The sequence below is a fragment of the Lepisosteus platostomus genome, chromosome 14 (genome assembly GCF_059453375.1).
Source record: "Lepisosteus platostomus isolate fLepPlt1 chromosome 14, fLepPlt1.hap1, whole genome shotgun sequence".
In the NCBI taxonomy this organism is placed as follows: Eukaryota; Metazoa; Chordata; class Actinopteri; order Semionotiformes; family Lepisosteidae; genus Lepisosteus; species Lepisosteus platostomus.
Window position 1 is genome coordinate 20,382,074 of NC_142624.1, and position 17,491 is coordinate 20,399,564.

At 32.9% G+C, this 17,491-nt stretch overlaps 1 protein-coding gene across 12 annotated transcripts in view; it reads right to left on the bottom strand.

Annotated features, from left to right (window-relative positions):
- Positions 1 to 7,258: 7,258 nt before the first annotated feature.
- Positions 7,259 to 17,491, bottom strand: part of tns1b (tensin 1b) — a 264,722-nt gene continuing 254,489 nt past the window's right edge. For 10 of the 12 annotated variants that reach the window (XM_088604952.1, XM_088604948.1, XM_088604955.1 and 7 more), the window contains 7 exons: positions 16,817 to 16,894; positions 15,463 to 15,534; positions 14,129 to 14,155; positions 12,773 to 12,941; positions 12,320 to 12,388; positions 11,953 to 11,982; positions 7,259 to 9,368 (listed from right to left, as the gene is read on the bottom strand). In XM_088604952.1, coding sequence (XP_088461078.1) covers positions 9,227 to 9,368; positions 11,953 to 11,982; positions 12,320 to 12,388; positions 12,773 to 12,941; positions 14,129 to 14,155; positions 15,463 to 15,534; positions 16,817 to 16,894 — 587 coding nt within the window. In that variant the 3' untranslated portion in view covers positions 7,259 to 9,226. The remainder of the gene's footprint in view (positions 9,369 to 11,952; positions 11,983 to 12,319; positions 12,389 to 12,772; positions 12,942 to 14,128; positions 14,156 to 15,462; positions 15,535 to 16,816; positions 16,895 to 17,491) is intronic. The other 2 variants (XM_088604951.1, XM_088604959.1) reach the window with 1 other exon arrangement.

Consider the following 17,491-nt stretch of genomic DNA (forward strand, 5'->3'; position numbering starts at 1 on the left):
AAACCATTGAATGGATTAAAGTTGTAGTTGTTCTTTTATTTATGCTGAATAAGGGTCTAATGAGGTCAACAAACATTAAAATATGTTTGTTAAGATTTTTAATCTTTATGATAAATCCATTACATCATTGCATATTATGAACTTCCAGTGAATGTTTTGCATGAAATTATGTTACTTTTTTCAAGTGGCCTTCATAGTCTCATAATTTGAATCCAATTAAAATTGTCTTTATAGACTCTTGAGAGTAAAACTTAGGAAACATAATTATTTTTCAGAGAAACACCTTTGGAAGGAATGGGACACGGCTAAAAGCAGTCATTATGATAAACAGAAATCCTACAAAATCTTAATGTTTAAACTTCATTAATATTCTTGCCTTCAAAATTATTCAAAAAGTGTTAGACGTTTTTGGAACGGCAACTGGAAACTTATATTATCTGACTTACAATGAATAAGAATACCACAAGCTTCCCCAACACTGTTAAACCCAAGCATTTTCTTTCTCATTTGGATTAAATATATGTTAAATGGCTAAATATTGTTGCATAACTGCACTGCAGAGCCTCCAAAAGCTAATCACAGAACAACCACTTTTAACAAAGATTACTTTTGGTCACCAACCAGACAGAATATTGATTTTAAGATTTTCTTCCTGATGCTTAATCTCTTTATGGTCGGGATCACATTGAGATTAGTTTGTCATTACATCCCCCTGTTCCCCTCAAGGACCTCCTAATTCTTCCATCACCAAATTTGTATCCAGCTGGGACAAGAGCTGTCTACAGGTCATAGTGCATTGTTGTGGAAATGAATTACATTTTGCTATGGAGAGTAAAGCATCTCTAGCTGTCTATGTACATTTTCTTATCACAGAACAATGAAAACATTTTCCAGAAAATTCCACTAAAATGATAGTATGAAATACTGATCCTATTGTTTTTGTGTTGAAGAAAACTGTTTTGAATTTTTCCTCCATATTCCTCCTGTTGAGGACGAATACCAGTCAAAATGTCAAAATCTGAAAGTCTTCTAAAGCACTGTGTGTACAGTATCAGTATATCAAATGTTATGCAATAAAAGGAGACGAAGCTCTGAATTGTACTGCAAATGTCTTTTACCTCCGTCTGTTGGAAAGAGCAATACTATCACCTAGTGGTGATACAGTATATTACCAATGCATTTACTTAAAAAGCATGTACTGTATGAATTTCAACACAGTTCAATTGTTCCTTAGTTATCATTTCAGATTTTTGGGGGGGTCCTGACTTTTCTCTCGGCATATATTTCTGTTAATTTCTTTTTTGTTTTGTTTTGTTTTTGCATACTGCAATCTGATGTCATATACTATAAAATCATGATGACATTCATAACACTATAATCATGGAAGAAAATCCAAACTTTAGTTTCCGAATTAGAGGAAACCAAAAGATTTGTTGCACAAAATATGACTAATGTAAAGTAACAATGCACAACATTAATTTCATAATGTTTTATTTCCAATGTAGGCATATATAACTGGCAATCAAGTCCGATAGAATGTGTATACATATCTGTATTTTCGATATTGAATAGATGTGAACATATTTGCCATGGATATATTATTTGTGGAGAATAATTCTGAACAGTAAACAAAAGTATTTTCAACGGTTGTCTTTTTTTCTCATATTGTACTTAGCCCCACTGCTGTCATCTGCTGTCATCACTGCCTTCCTTCATAAGAACGTAACAATACTCTTACTACCTAGTAGACATTATATTCATATGCTAATAATCATACAGTCCAGCTAATGTGTTGCTTAGAGTATTAATTCCATGTAACATTAAATATTTCAATATAGAAATTCATTAATATGTAATTGTTATTTTAGGATAAGGGGCATCATATGGCTGATGTATTCATATCTTTGTGCATTGAGGTTAATTCTAAGAAACAGGTCCAGTTCATCAGGTTACCTCTCTACAATACCCTTCCTTTGCAAAGAATGACCCCACTAACATTGACATTTTCTGAGAAGTCAAAAGGGGAGATTTCCATGACATTCATATAATACCATACCATAAGTTAAAGTTACTCCTGATGATAATGCATGACCTCTGTGTTTGCCAGCTGGGATTGTGAATGTCACAGTTTCAGTGTGTGTGAGACAAACCTCACTTAGGTTATGTGTACACAAATAATTCACCATCAAAATTCAGTGTTTACTGGTCATTATAATATATCATTTCTGATAGACAGTCATTTGTAATATTTAGTCATTCGATTCATAAAATGGCTGACCTTTGAATTGTCTTTCGTCCAAAGTCCACATATGAATTTATTGTCTGTTAATTTACATGAACAAGGGATCATACTATGAGACACTAATTTTTTATTTTATCCTGTATAAGCAAGATATATGTCTGCACCTACAGTAGCATGCTTTCTTCAAGGCAGAAATATGTACAACAGAAAGATATAATTTCAAGCAATGATATAGTTTAATATAGCTCTTTTATATTGCCTTTATTTAATTTTCAGAAACAATTAAGCCATACAATATAAAGCAAATAAAAATACACAGAAGATCTGTACAGCCATGTTAATACATTCACACGTTCTACTGTATATCATTAACTATCATTAAGTAAAGGGTACATCACAGGGCTAGGAGTAGAAAATACACTATCTTCTAATATAAATATATACTGTAAACAGGGGTTGTCTCTATTTTGTTCTTTCTATTCTTATAAAGGATTTTTAAATTGTTGATGTCATCACACAGATTACCAATTACATTTGATTGTATAAGTAGCTGTCAAATTAAAAGTAGACATTGCAAAATGTTAGAATTGTGAGGAACAAATATATTGAAATAAATTACTGTTCTTAAGTAAATGTTTATATTTCTTGTGTCACTGTCATGTTAACCTCAATTTTTGGGACAAAAAGCAGTAGCATTATGTGTAATAATGTATGAAACAGGCACATGATTTGTAATGTTGTCGGAGATTTTTTTACTGGAAGCTAAACCTTGTCTGCAGTCATGAAAAAGTGGCACATATTAATGATATAATATTCTGAACTCTAAAATTCATGCTAACAATAACAGTACAGATAAAAGTAAGTCTAATTTAGTAGCTCTATAGCAGCATGAAAGAACATTGGTCATTACAATTTAATTTATAATGCAGCCACTGTGATGTTGGAAATCTCACAGAATACAATATTTTTCCATCTTACAACCTTAAACTTATCTTTCAATATATTGAGTCCAGTAATGCTGGGAAAACCATTTGCAATCAGAAACCTTTTCATATGATAGTGATATTGTTCTCACTGTGGCTAAGAAACTATAGCTTAATATCACTGTTATCACGTCTTCTTTTTAAGAAGTTTTAAGAATTTTAAGGCTCTTAATGGGGCTGTATCTCATTTATTTCAAAATTAAGACCTTTTCAAGTCTCCAAGCAAAAATGCCAAAATAAGTACATTTTTACAAGGAACAAATAAAAGTAATATATTTTAAGCTATTTTACACTTTCAATATCAATTTTAAAACATGGAGAACTAAATTACTTTTTAATAAATCAATAGAAATAATCTGTATTATTTTTTTATTATTATTTCAGTTATTAAGTAAAATAGTAAAAAAAAAACAACTACCGGACTGAAAACCTGGTATATTATATTATCCTTTCTTTGCCAAAAATATTTGCCATTGTTTGACCTGGTACCATGTTTCATACAGATCCATATACAATATGTACAAAAGTTTGTATGGTTTCTGTTTGAATATTAAAGCTTCAGTTCCATCCCATTGCGAAATTCATGGCAGTTGTTCTTACTAATTTTACTCATATAAATGTGAAATGTCCAATAGTTTCTGTCTATCATACCAAATGCAATAAAAATAGATTGCATATCTTAATGTTCTTTAGAGATACATGGGCTTAGACAATATTGAAAATAGCAGTAATAATCCAGACTATATAATGGAGCATGCTTGAAATGCAATTGCATTAGCCAAGCCAAGACTTCTAATTTTTTCCATTTTCCCTGGGGTTTGTATTGTTGATGCTAACTGATTGACATTCTGAGTTCAAAGAGAATCTATATAAAGAAATGCAGATAGAGGGATAATAGTGCTGTGTGATTTCGCCTTCTAATGTTTTCTTATTTATTATAAGTACAAAATGAATTTATTGACAGTTTTATCATAAAGAAATCCATATGGTGAACTTTAAAAGGTTCAGACACATACACAATATGAAGCCATGAGTTTCCTTATGCAAACTGGTGCTTTTAGGTTTCGCAAATGATAAATGATGATCTGCATCCTCTAAATTCCATTGGTCAGTAAGCTCTGGCTTATATGAATTTACCTTAGTGACATTCACAATGTAAACTTAGAAATCTCTGATGCCTTTTACAAACCCTCAGGCACCAATCTGACATAACCTGAAATTGCTGCATGTTATTTCGACAATCCATCTTTCTTAAGGGACAAAAAGGTTGATAGTGAAGTACTGTACATATGAATTACCAAAGAACTTTATTCTATTAACTTGTTTTTCTATATTTAGATTTCCTTTCAAACACTTCATATTAATACGAAGGCATACAATACCACCTTATGTGCCATGTTATTGTGTTTTATAGCAAACTGAAGTATTTTCTGCCGTTTTTTCGTCATTTCTGTAAATAAGTACAACTTTAAACAACTCAACTACATTCCCCACAAGCCAATGTGGTTGAAGACAATTGTTCTGGTCACAGGTAAAACCAGGAAGCTGGGATTTATAACAGGGTGTCGAACTGCTGGCTCAATTTTATGCGTTTGCACCAGAGTGATAAGAAAGAAAACAAATACCAATAGAAAAGCACGTAGACATTATATTGTGAGTTTTCTAAAAATTTTATTGGTAAAGAGTTTTAGAAGGTAAGCATCTTTATGCCCAACTCTAATACTAGGTAGGGAATATGAAAAGGCTCAGCTAGAGCTCAGACAGAGCTTGGCTTTTGTGGGTTTTTTTTTTATAAAAGTACTGTATACAGTGTATACACAGTACTGTATACAGTCTGTGTATACAATGTATGTACAAACTGATACTATTAACATCCAATTTGCAATGGAGTGTATTCATCTGCTGTCAGAAACAGGCATCTTTCACACACAATTATACACCTGTTTATGTAACCCATATTTAATCGTTTTTTCTCAGCATGATACAAACAAGTGCTGCACAACGATTAAGTTAGATTGAACCCAATAAAAGTTTATGTACGCTGGATTTCTCTGATTCTTTTATTATCTGTATGATTCTATTGGCATATAGCTCCCACTGTATATTTTTAAAGATCTATTACCAGTTTGATTTTACTTAGCTTTCAATTACAATAAATTTAACTTTTTTTTTAATTTTGAAGACAAATAAGTTGATATATTTTTTAAAAGAATCATTTTTACATCAAATTAACATTTATTAGCAATGTTTAGTGTTTGAGATATCCAAACATGATCGGCCTGTAGGAAAGTTTTCCATGAGTAATCAGAAGTGAGATTATGTCTTATCTAATGAAAAAGTTGGATTTTAATTTTATATCAATACCAAATTCCATTTACAGTACATTTATAGACGCAGTGCCATGCAAAGGTATTCAGACTCTTGCACCTTTCACATTTTGTTGCTTTTAAGCTTGCAGTCATGACACTTTGTAGAAGCAATTAATAGTTCAGGTGGGTAGCTGCATCAGCATGCGCAGGCTGCAAAGGAACAAGTAATAGGTTTATTCCATGCTGAAAAAAAGAAGAAAGAAAATACAACGTTTCGGCCGTGGAGCCTTCTTCAGGTGTCACCTGAACCTCAACTCCAGGTTGACACCTGAAGAAGGCTCCACAGCCGAAACGTTGTGTTTTCTTCTTTTTTTCAGCATGAAGCAATTAATAGTTATGTACAAAGCAAAAAAAAATAAAATAAAAGAAGCAAAGTAATAATATGAAGGAAAAATGGAAATGTCATGATTGTATAAACTCAGCATGCGTGGGCTGCAAAGGGACAAGTAAAGGTTTATTCCATGCTGAAAAGAGAAGTAAAGAAACACAATGTTTCGGCTGTGGAAATGTTGTGTTTCGTTTCTTCTCTTCCTCAGTTAGCCTGGGCCATTCGATTAATTGGCTGGTCACTGTGTAAAATAATAGTAGTTCACATGGATTCAGAATAAATAAACCTATGTGTGTAAGGCAGACAACGTTGAAAGAGCTACAGAGTTCAATTGCAGAGATGGGAGAAAATGCACATTAGTCAATAATATGTAAAGCACTTCACAAAACAAGGGCTTGATGGCAGGGTGGCAAGAAGGAAGTCATTACTAAAAATCTGCATTCTTAGAGCTCATATGGAGCTTGTACCAAATGACCTGAGTGACCCTGCAAAAATGTGGTAAAGGGTATTGTGGTCAAATGAAAGCAAATTGGAACTTTGTGATTTAAATGCCAAGTATTACATTTGGTGCAGAACCAACACAGTGTATCTCCAGGTCTTCACCTGGTCTACACCAGGTCCCTGCATTCAAGCATGCTGATGGCAGCATCATTCTATAGTCTTCTCCTCAGCAGGCACTGGAAAATCTTTTATGACTGAGTGAAAAATGGATTACTTAAAATTTGAAAGAAAATTAATCTTTCAACAGGTCTGTTACGCAAAGCACAAGGCCAAACTGACAATGAATGACTTTAAGTTGCCCAATCAAAGTCCGGACTTGAGTACTTCTGAGAATCTGTTAAAAACTCCTGTCCGTAAGCAATGGACTTAACTTGAGAGAGCTTGAACAAATAAGCCAAAAGGAATGGGCAAAATTTGCATCAAGCTAGTGTGCAAAGATGAGCTAAAAAGTCTTTCAGCAAAAGTTACTTCCGTTAGATACTGAATTCACAGGTCTGAACACTTATGCAATCAACATATTTCCATTTCGTTGCTTTAGTTTTTGCTGAATTTAATTTTTAACCATAGAAGTCTTCATTTTAAGTATTCAAGTTTTGAGTAAAATAGTTTAAACAAGTGTGTAAGCATCAATTTGCAATTTCACAAAATGGGACAATAAAGGTGGGGTCTGAATACATTAGCAAGGTACTGTATATATCTTCAAACTTATATACTGTACAGTATACAAACTCGAAAAAGACAAAAAAATGTGTTTTGGCACTGTTGTTGGCCTGAAAGTTTTTAATTTGTTTGGGAATCACATTAAATGCCATTTTCCACATACTTAAGGAAACAATAACTTTTTCAAATATTTTATTTCTTTAACCCCTTACATGCCTATTTGGATCCAACTAAGAAAACACAAGGCAAGAAAAATGATGCAGTGAAAAAATATTCAAAACATATAGTGACAAGCTTTAACATACATACACTTTACATCTTATATATTTCTTAAATGTTGTTCAAAATCTGTCGATTTTGACATATTAGCCAAAATAAAAAGTATTTTTAATGCTTTACGTAATCTTTACGTAGACTATACAAGAATTTTATATATGAGTTAACATAGAGCGACATAGCAAAAAAATAAATATTTTAGTAAAGTAACTTTTTGTATTTTATATATATTTTGATTAGCTTACTTTTCGGTATGGTGTGTGTATATATACTGTATATATACTGTATATATATTTAAAGTAAAGCGATCTGTTGAGCAGTGATAGGAAATTTTCTCTCTATAGATGTCGTAGCTATAAATCTTATTGTGGCTGAGAGGACAGTAATCCTTGGCTATAAAATGGCTTGTTCTGCAAAAATCAGCCTTCAGTATGAGAAGTAGATACATTGAAATATAGCAGTAATCTGAATTTGTAAAGGAGCTCTGCTGGGAGTATTTTTGGAGACATTAGCACTGAACTATTTTAAGAGGACTACACCTTTTCATCATTTTAATATTTGAAATTGGTTTTGAATAATATGTCTAAAATGAAACCAGAAAGAAATTATGCTTGCATTCATGCATTATTATAAACAATATTACACATATTTTCCCCCTCTTTTGACTGCTACGTACATTAACATTCATAACTGCATAAACAATGTCCTCAGTCAGTATATATATATAAGGTTAGAACAGGACAATTGTTTTTAGGATAATTTAAAACTGGGAAACTTACACTTAGCTCAAAAAGTCGGCAGCAAGGTTACAGTTTTAGTTTTACATGCAGAACAGTGCAATCACCCAGCTGTCAATTTCTGGGTCTCTCCAGTGTTAAAAAAAACTCCTTGTGTATTTCTAGATGCTGGAGCATCTCAGTGTGTGTAACCAGAATAAGCCATTTGTGTTTTTTTCAATCAGGAACTGTCCTCTCACAAAAAGCAAAGCAAAGCCTAATACAAGACTACAGCTAAATGCAGTACATTCAGGAGTCCCGTGTCCACAGTTCACAGGCAAAAGCAATCCGTCTATAAGTGCTGAAATCTATTGTACTCTAGGATTGACTAATCGAACTAGATATTTTTTATCTTTGGGAAATAATACCTACAAACATTAACAACTATAGGACTACAGTGTGCACAGATGTAAATATATTATCTCCTGTATTTGGGAGAGAACATTTCTGTTCTCAAGAACATTTGCACCCATATACATTATAAAACAAACACTACATAATTTATTCTGGGACTTAGAACGAAGTGTTTGCAACATGTATATGAAGAACCTTACACCAAGCTATCACGCATACTTCCTTGACTAAACTATATTACAGTATGTATTATTATGTAGGATAACATGGGTGCAAACTATATTCAGAAACTTAAAATTAACACTGATAGAATTACATCCATTTTAACAGGCATGTTCTAAAAAATGCTATTAAAGGTTCTTTGTTTGAAATGGACAATCAATTAAAATCACTTACTGTACTTTAAATGCATTCTATTCTTTGGTTAATCAATCCAAAGCCCGTAAGATTTCAGTAAACCCTTTTTTCATTCAACTTTGCTTTTTTCTTTTGCCTTCTCTTAAATTAAGCTCACCGACATCATTTCCTCTTTTTTGCTCTTTTGTGGACAAAGATAGAGATTATCTCCCACCATTACCATTCCTGCCACTGCCCCTTGATGCACTTTCTCTGTCTCCATCTCGGTTCAACTCTAAGTCCTTCCAAGAAAAACATCACCAACCAAAAAACAAAAAGTAACAAATAAAACCAAAACAAAAAAGCTCCTCCCAATAAACAAAATGACGGCTGATGGGAACTCATCGTTTCTGTGAGCCAATCATCACCTTGGAGACAAAGTTGACAATAGCTGTGGCAGGTTGGTCTGGGTCCATCTCAGCAAACAGGTGGCTGACATTATCTGTTGTGCTTCCTTGTTTCCGGGCCACAAATCCAAAAAATCTGATAGAGAAACAAAAAGTTAAAAGGATGTTAAGAATTTGACAGAACCTCTTTCCTTTCATCAAAGGTTTTTTTTCCTTTTGGAATACATCAGACACTTTGAAATTTCTGTGAATTGATATTGTAGTTAAAGTGATCTTTCTTTAATTTACTCAATATTTTATTCAATATTGTATGACGCGACAAACTTCTGCACAAACACAGAAGTGATGTGAGAATTAAAAAGGGTATCGATATTCATCTGCCAAATAAGGGGAAAGAAACTATTGCAATAAAAACCAGATTTGCTCTTAGTCATGTACAGTTTTATTTTACTGCATCACCACACAATTTAATCAGCAGTACACAAATAAACCAGCAACAGAATGTGACCAGGTCATCCAAGTCTATCATTGCAAGTGTTAAAAACAGTAGCAGGTTGTAATGAGATTAATTGCATGCTTTACTAAGGTTTATTAACTGGTTATGCAACTAGTAGCAAGCAACAAGCTTCAAGAAAAGCAACAACAAAGCTAACAGAAGCAAAAAAAAAAGCTGATATAAAAGTTTATACAGTTTAAAAGAGAAAAGAGATGAATGAGAAAGAGAGACAGCCAAGAACCTAGAATCCAGAAAGATAATTGTACTGTACAGTATGTTGTCAGGTTTTAGTGTCTCTAAATACCATAGCTTTTATGCTTTCATAGACTTTATATTTCAGTAGTTTGGTGAAACACTAATTAATGTTAAAAAATTATGGATTTTACAGGGATAACATATTAAACTTTGCCTTAACTGATCTTGATGAGGAAGTGGTAACCTGAGTGTAAGGCCAAGGCTGATGTTTCTCTGCTCACTTACAAGAAATGAGCCAGGGAGCTACTGCAAGGGTGAAGATGAGGTGGAGGGAGGTATGTGAGATAAGATTAGCACAAAGAGCCCTCAGGAAGGTATCTGAGATATTAATATGTAAGAGAACAGAAGTTGGCAATATTAAAATTGGACTGCCTCCAAAACTCCTGGAATTTACAAACACCGGTTCAAAGGTTCTGTCAAATTATATTTATAGAATTTATGGGACAGTATATTAAAATTTGGCATAACTTGCCTGGCTGAGGAAATGACAGCCTGACTGTAAGGTCAGTAAGGACTGTACGACCCACAAAAGACAGGCAACAAATGCTGCTGCTACTAGTAGGAATAGCAGAGGATGACAAATCACAAATAGAGAATAGGAAAGTAAAGTTTGTCTCTGGTGAGAGTAAAAGCTGATTTCAAGAAAAGATGCTTGTAAATGGCACTCAAGTAATATATTTAGAACAGAAGTGAGAGAGCCTAAAATTTGACCTTTTCCAAACTTCTGTTTACAAACTCCATTAGAAATTAGATCATATTTATTATTGTGTTTTTTTATACTCTGTCGGGATCAGTATTTGATTTCACTTCTATGAAAATGAAAGCTTACAAAACATACCCAAAAAGAAGAATTCACAATAATAAGTAAAAAAAAAACTTTTGGCTTTGAAAAATTTTGTAAAGCTACAGATTTGAGATATCTGTTCCTCACCAGTCTTATAGTAAATTGCTCTTTGAAGGAAAAATCTTGAGACATTGTCATGTCAGTAACAAAAATAATATAAGACAATACAAGTTTTGTGCACTAAGCATGATTTAAATTGATCAAATAAGTCAAAAATAAATAAAAATGGATTGCTGTTCTGAGATCTGTTCATATTCATTCATGTTCATGTGAATGGAAGAGCTCTTATCCTCTGATTCAAATGAATATAAGCCCTTATTTGAACAAGATTAGACAACTGTACTGACTTGGGTATTGAATAAGGTACCAGACAGGTTTCAGTATGTCTATTTTTCTGCAGCTCATGAGTGGATGTTTTGTTCACATAAATGTTTTTAGCATAAGATTATTTTATCACATGTTTATAGTAACATTTATTTTAGGTATGTAATATTTTGAAACATGTTTAAAGACTTGTCTTTTCAGTATAGCTGTTTTATAATACGGTTCCCCCTTATTTTGGGGTTTGCAGAGAGATTTAACTGCAGGTTGTATTCTAAGTTTAGAAGGCAGCTTATCTCTTATTCTTGCCTTTGTGGGTGTTAAAGAGTTTAATACTTTGTAAGAGTCTGGGATTTTTCTGTTTGGTTAGGACTTTAGGACTCTGCGTCCCCTTTTCTGGAAACTTGTACTGTGCATAAGGAAACGCGTGTGTTATACATATATGTTGGGTGTAATGTAGTGTGTGTCACTGTTAATAAATATTTGTTTAACCAAGTGTGCCTGAATTATTAGTCTTTTCACCAAAGGTCTGCCAGAGAATAAAGAACTCACATGCCTCTAAAGATAACAACCGTGCCGGTATATTCTTGGCAAAATCTTTATCAGTTGGGGGTTATGGTTATTTATTTTACTTATTGAATTATCTGTTCAGTCAGTTCCAGATTTTCTCAATTTTTGAAACCTTGCATTTATAACAGTATAAAGATCCCTTTAGCTAACCTTACATAACAAAGAATTACATAGTCAAAAGAGACAAAAGAATCCAATAATTTTGTTTTAAACAATAATAACATAATAGCTTACTTTGCACTGCCTCCATCTGCTTTACTCCACCTGTAAAATAGTTGCAGTTAGTCTTCATTTATAAAAGGTAAGAAGTACTTTGACTTTGTTAGTGTGTTAGTGAAATTGCAATGTGTTCAGAATGTCTTCAACACATTTCTGTTGTGTCTACCCCAGTTCTAATAAGAACATAAATGCTGTGATACTGTAAGTATGGCAATATTTCACTCATTCAAAATAAACTGATATAAATATGAGCTAATTAACCAACAAAATAGCTTACTCTGCAAGAATTACCTTTTGTTATTTTTTTAATTCTCACACCTCCAAAGATTAAAAAATTAACTTCTAAGAAAATTCATTTTTACATTTGGCTAACGATACTTACTTTCTTTCCTGTGGATCCAAATCACAAAATGTGACAGTGTTGATTGGATAGTGTCGCCGGAAGAAAAGCCTTCAAGCAAGAAAAAAATCAAAATTAGTTACATTATTTTGTTTGAAGTCATGGGTAAAGGTAGTGTATTGAGTATGGATCTAGTTATGCTAAATAAACAATATTTTGTTTTATCAAAACTTCCACAGCAGCTTTTAAGATAAAGTAACTTCTTTTAATGATTGATGTTTATAAACTGTATCTACATAACTATAGGAACTAATAATTCAAATAATTTAAACAAAATATTAAAATATGACAGCTGTTGCTCATTATATATTTTAAAAACTGTTTTGTTATCTATATACTGTTTTGTCTTAATTAATATTGAATAACATTAGTGTTCAATACCCTGAATACTACAGCTTACTATATTATTGTTAGCAAGAAAGTAAGTTCACTTACTTTCTCTGGTTGTCTGTGAGGGTGATGCCTTGTGCAGATACTTTAAAATGTACAATGGTGGCGTTGTACGGTGGGTTAGCTGCAAGAGTTTCTGAAATTGCTTTAGCAATTGCTTGAGGGCCAGTGAGGGATTCCATGTCCACTGAGTTGATATAAAGGACATTGCAAGCTGTGAAAACATTTTTTTCCATATTAAAGCAAGTAAATAAATATGTTGCACTCTTGAGATGAAATGTTAAGTCAGTACTTATAAAACCTACAGTAGGTGAATAGGAAAATGCTTTAATCTTTTCTCAAGGCACTATGGAGACAATGTTATACTGTGTACAACACTTGTCCCTTTTGAAACAACAATGCAGTTGGTGCTGAAGATTTTAAATAACTCCTCATATACTGTATATATGCTTTATGGAATAAATAAACGTTTTTCTAAACTGACAAATAAAATGTCTTAAAAATTTAAAACATCTTTATGCTCATCATAAAGGATTATTCTGAAATATAGTTTCACGTTCCAGGTGTAACACTTTGGTCTAATTACAGTCTATCTATCGAACCACATTAAAGTTCGACAGACTATCAATTTTCAGTCTTTATTAGGACTGGAGGAATACCCAGCTTATGTCCATGTCATCTTTGCCCGTTTCCGAAGGACATATCATATACGTATCTCACTCTCCTCGTCTAGAAACCCCTTCTCCCTATTTTCATTTTTCTAATGTGTTTCTCTTGCCTAGTTATTCCAGACTACGCCCAACACTACACAGGGGGCTTTAAGAAGCCAGCTATGGAAGCCCAAATGGTAACTGTCCATCCTGTGAAAAACAGTCAAACGTCCCATTACCTTACAAATAAAAAAAAAAGTTATATGCTATTAATGAGGTTATTATTGAGTATATCATACTAGATGCACAATCATTTTTTTCTCACACCAAGCAAAATACAAAAAATAATTTTTAAATAAAACAATATAAAAAAAAACATTTGTAGATATGTAAAAATCAGGTAAAGCAAATATTAGTAAGTTTATGTTACATTTTATTTTCAAGGTTCAAGAATTCAGCCTATGGAGATGCAGCTGCACAGACATGCAAACGGTATAGTTTCCATGCTACTGTGTAGAAAAGGTAAGTCCTTTATGAAAAGTATTTTTACTGTATTGAAAAGTATTAAAGGCAAGCTTTCTAGTCTTAAAACAGGATAGAAAGACAGAATTCCATATATTATAAAAAAAACACTTGCCCATGCAAATACTGCACAGCATAGAAAAAAAACGATGCATTTATTTTCTTGTCCAAATCGATATTATCAAGAACGTAGACAGGGACAAAGATTCACAGATAAAATATTAATTACCATGGGCTTCTGGAGGGACCTTCTGCCCTATATTAATATGACAGTAACAAAAGAGTGGGAAAAATAGACTGATTAATGATATCATATAACTAAACAATGGCAATGTAAAATAATATTTAAAAAAATAATTGGCAATGTTTACTTTTATTTTTGTAGGCGTTGTTGAATGAACAACATGAATTAGTCAAAAGTATTGTTATTATCACAACTGCCACAAACCATACAATTGTAGCTGAAAACATTGCCAACATAAACAATGAAAAATATTTGAGCTGTTAATTCCTGGAAAATTTAAAACATAATAAAATAAATCCTTTAAAGACAGTTTTATGTAAAAGGAAACAAAAGAAATGAAAAACATGTAATATTGTTTTTATGAAATCCAGTGTGACAATAGGTTTTCATTTTTTCTGGATTTTCTTTATCAGTTCAATTAAGTTGTTAGAAATAAAGTAACCCAAAAAAATACATTGTGATAATTTGGTCTGTGAATCTTTCTACTTATCTACGTTATTTTAACAACTATAATGTCGTAACTTTAATTGTGAATGATAGCATGTTCATAAAAATCATAGAATAATTCATATTAAAAATGGATAATATGCTTGCATTTTGTGACTTGAGCTTTGTTTAAAAGCTCTTCTTTAATACCCTTCATTCTATTTTGGGGTATAATATGCCATCTAAATGATACTTATCCAGATTTCTTAAAATGCAAACAAAATATATTCTAATTTTAAAAGGAAATGATAATAGGTAAGAGATAAGAATCCTCAAATGGAAAGAGCAAAAGATTCCAATAGAACAAATTATGCTTCTATATCTAAGAAAATTAAATTAAATGATTTTTGAAGTACTTCGTCATTCCATTTCCTGACCGCTTTATCCAATGAAGAGTCGCTGGGGAGCCAGAGCCTATACCAGGAAGCAACGGGAGCAAGGCAGGATACAACCTGGACAGGACGCCAGTGCATCGCAGGGCACACTCAGACATGCACACACACACACCAATTGCCCAGAAGCCAATTAACCTATATCTTCATTGTTCTTTTTCTCCATGCTAAAGATGTGTAAATTGATTTAAAATCTTACTATTTTTAAACTTTATTTAAGTTTATTTATTTTATTTAAGTGTTCACAATTGTTATGAAAAAATAAAGACGTTTAAAATTTTATAAATAAAGATCTATCAATATATATGACAGTATTTTTGTATTGTAATGGGGGAGTTTGCATTTGATTTCTGTTTAGATTCTGACCCCCAAAATAAAGATCAACAACACTGTGAAGTCAAGTATGTGGACAAAAACCAAAATTTTCTGATTCGTCTCTACCTGCACCCTGTTTCAGAAGATCTGAGGCTGAATTTGTAGGTGTTGCTACCTCTGGGGTTTCATCATGAGGATCTAGAGGAAAAAAAAACAAAGCATAAAGAAACACCTGATATATTACACTATACCAGTTATTCTAATTATAATGCGTATACTGTAAAAGGTCACAAATTAGAGGTAGATTATTAGTAAGCTAATCAATCTTGAGGCAGTGTGTCTTTGGAAGCTGGGAGGAAATTGAATCACTGGCACAAAATTGAGGACAACCAAAGTCCATGAAAAATAATTTAAAACCAAGAGTGATGAGGTAGGAGTGTTAACCACCATGCCACCATATTTTGAAATTAAGTACAAAATCACAAGATCTCAACTGACTCCTTTGACCCTTGCAAAATTCAATTCAATCACCAGTAAATTATGCTTTTCAAATTCAGGAGAGTGATTTAACATAGATTCATTGTTTCAGTGAGATGCAATATTCAGCTAACATAATCAGGCAGGGACTATGCATGTTACATACCATAGGATCTTTGTGGGTAACATGAATCTAGAAATTCAGTATGTGCACAAATCAGAATGATTGAAGTGTCTCTAATTGGGCATTTCCTAATAATTAAAGGGATACTTAATCTGTATGTTGTGTTGAATAAAAATATGTTGTTTAGTAACAATTTGAGGGATCTTTGTAGAAAATAATAGATTTTTAGTGAAATGTTTATTCATTAAACATGAACAATCTTATTGTTTTTTCCAAAAATTATGGAGAATAAGCTTAGGCTCTGTGCTGCAGAGAGCAGGTTTACAGTTTTTAATCCTGTATGGGACACTGCAGTTGTACTTAGATTGCTCCATTAAATAACTTTCTGCATAAATGGGACTCCAGGTCATCACTGTAAATGTGAGTTTGTTCTCATTTCCTATACCTGATTAGACAAAGGATTAAAAAATATCCTAGTCTATTCCTTTAATTTGCACTGGAACATGTCACACAAACCTTTATCACCATGGAGTTCGCAATAATAAGTTTTTTTTTTTTGCTAATTCTAATAAAAGACCTCATGGACTATAACATGGTGTACATTTTCTACTGTACAAAGTATTGTGTAAATCTAATGGTGAAAGAAACTTTATAAAAGGCAAAGAAACGTTAGCAGTCAAAAACTCCAATGTCAAAAATCTCATGAAACAATAAGACATTGTATGAAACATGAGAAGAGACAATCTATAACACAAACATAACTGAAAAGCTGGACAGCCAGATGCCTAAACATCAGAGTTTAAATGATGCTCATAAACAGGAACCAGGAGCTTCAAAATGTCAATTTTTTATAGAGTGACATAAAGCAAAAAAAAATACCTCTAGCTGGGATAACAAGTTTGCAGGGAAGAGCCAGGGGAGTAATTGAGTGCTGATACACCAGTGCAGACAGACACCCTGGGAAAACAAAGAATAATACCCTTTTATCCTGTAGTACAGTATGTATTGGTAAAACAACAGTTTTGAACTACTGTCTAAGGCACTGTTAACAACCGATGGGAATGGCGTTATAATGAAACAACAGATGTCGGCTGGGACAGTAGGTGCAGAGGGTTGGACGCTTGGACAGAAATGGAGAGGGGGGGCGGTGGAGAAGATCAGAGTGGATGAAACTAGGAAGAGAGAGACGAAAGGGCAGGGATACAAAACTGCCATGGTTGTTCAGAGATTCTTGGACTGCTTGTCAACATGAGGACACCTGGTGGCAAAAATGCAGACTGCATGGTGCTTGTTTTCAAAGGAGGGTTGAGGCAAGAAAGCAAATCCAGTCCTGGATGAAAGCATGCAAATAGTGTCAAATGTGAAACACATCCATCTGCAACAAAGCAAAATACCAAATGCTAGGTCCTGCCTTATTATAGTAAGCAAACCATGTACTATGATTTAATTTTTAGTTTGGAGTGTGAGCTGAATACATCAAATATATATATATATTTCCCGATGTGACAAACACGTTAAAGAATTCCGTTAAGTAATATCCACAGATATCCATAC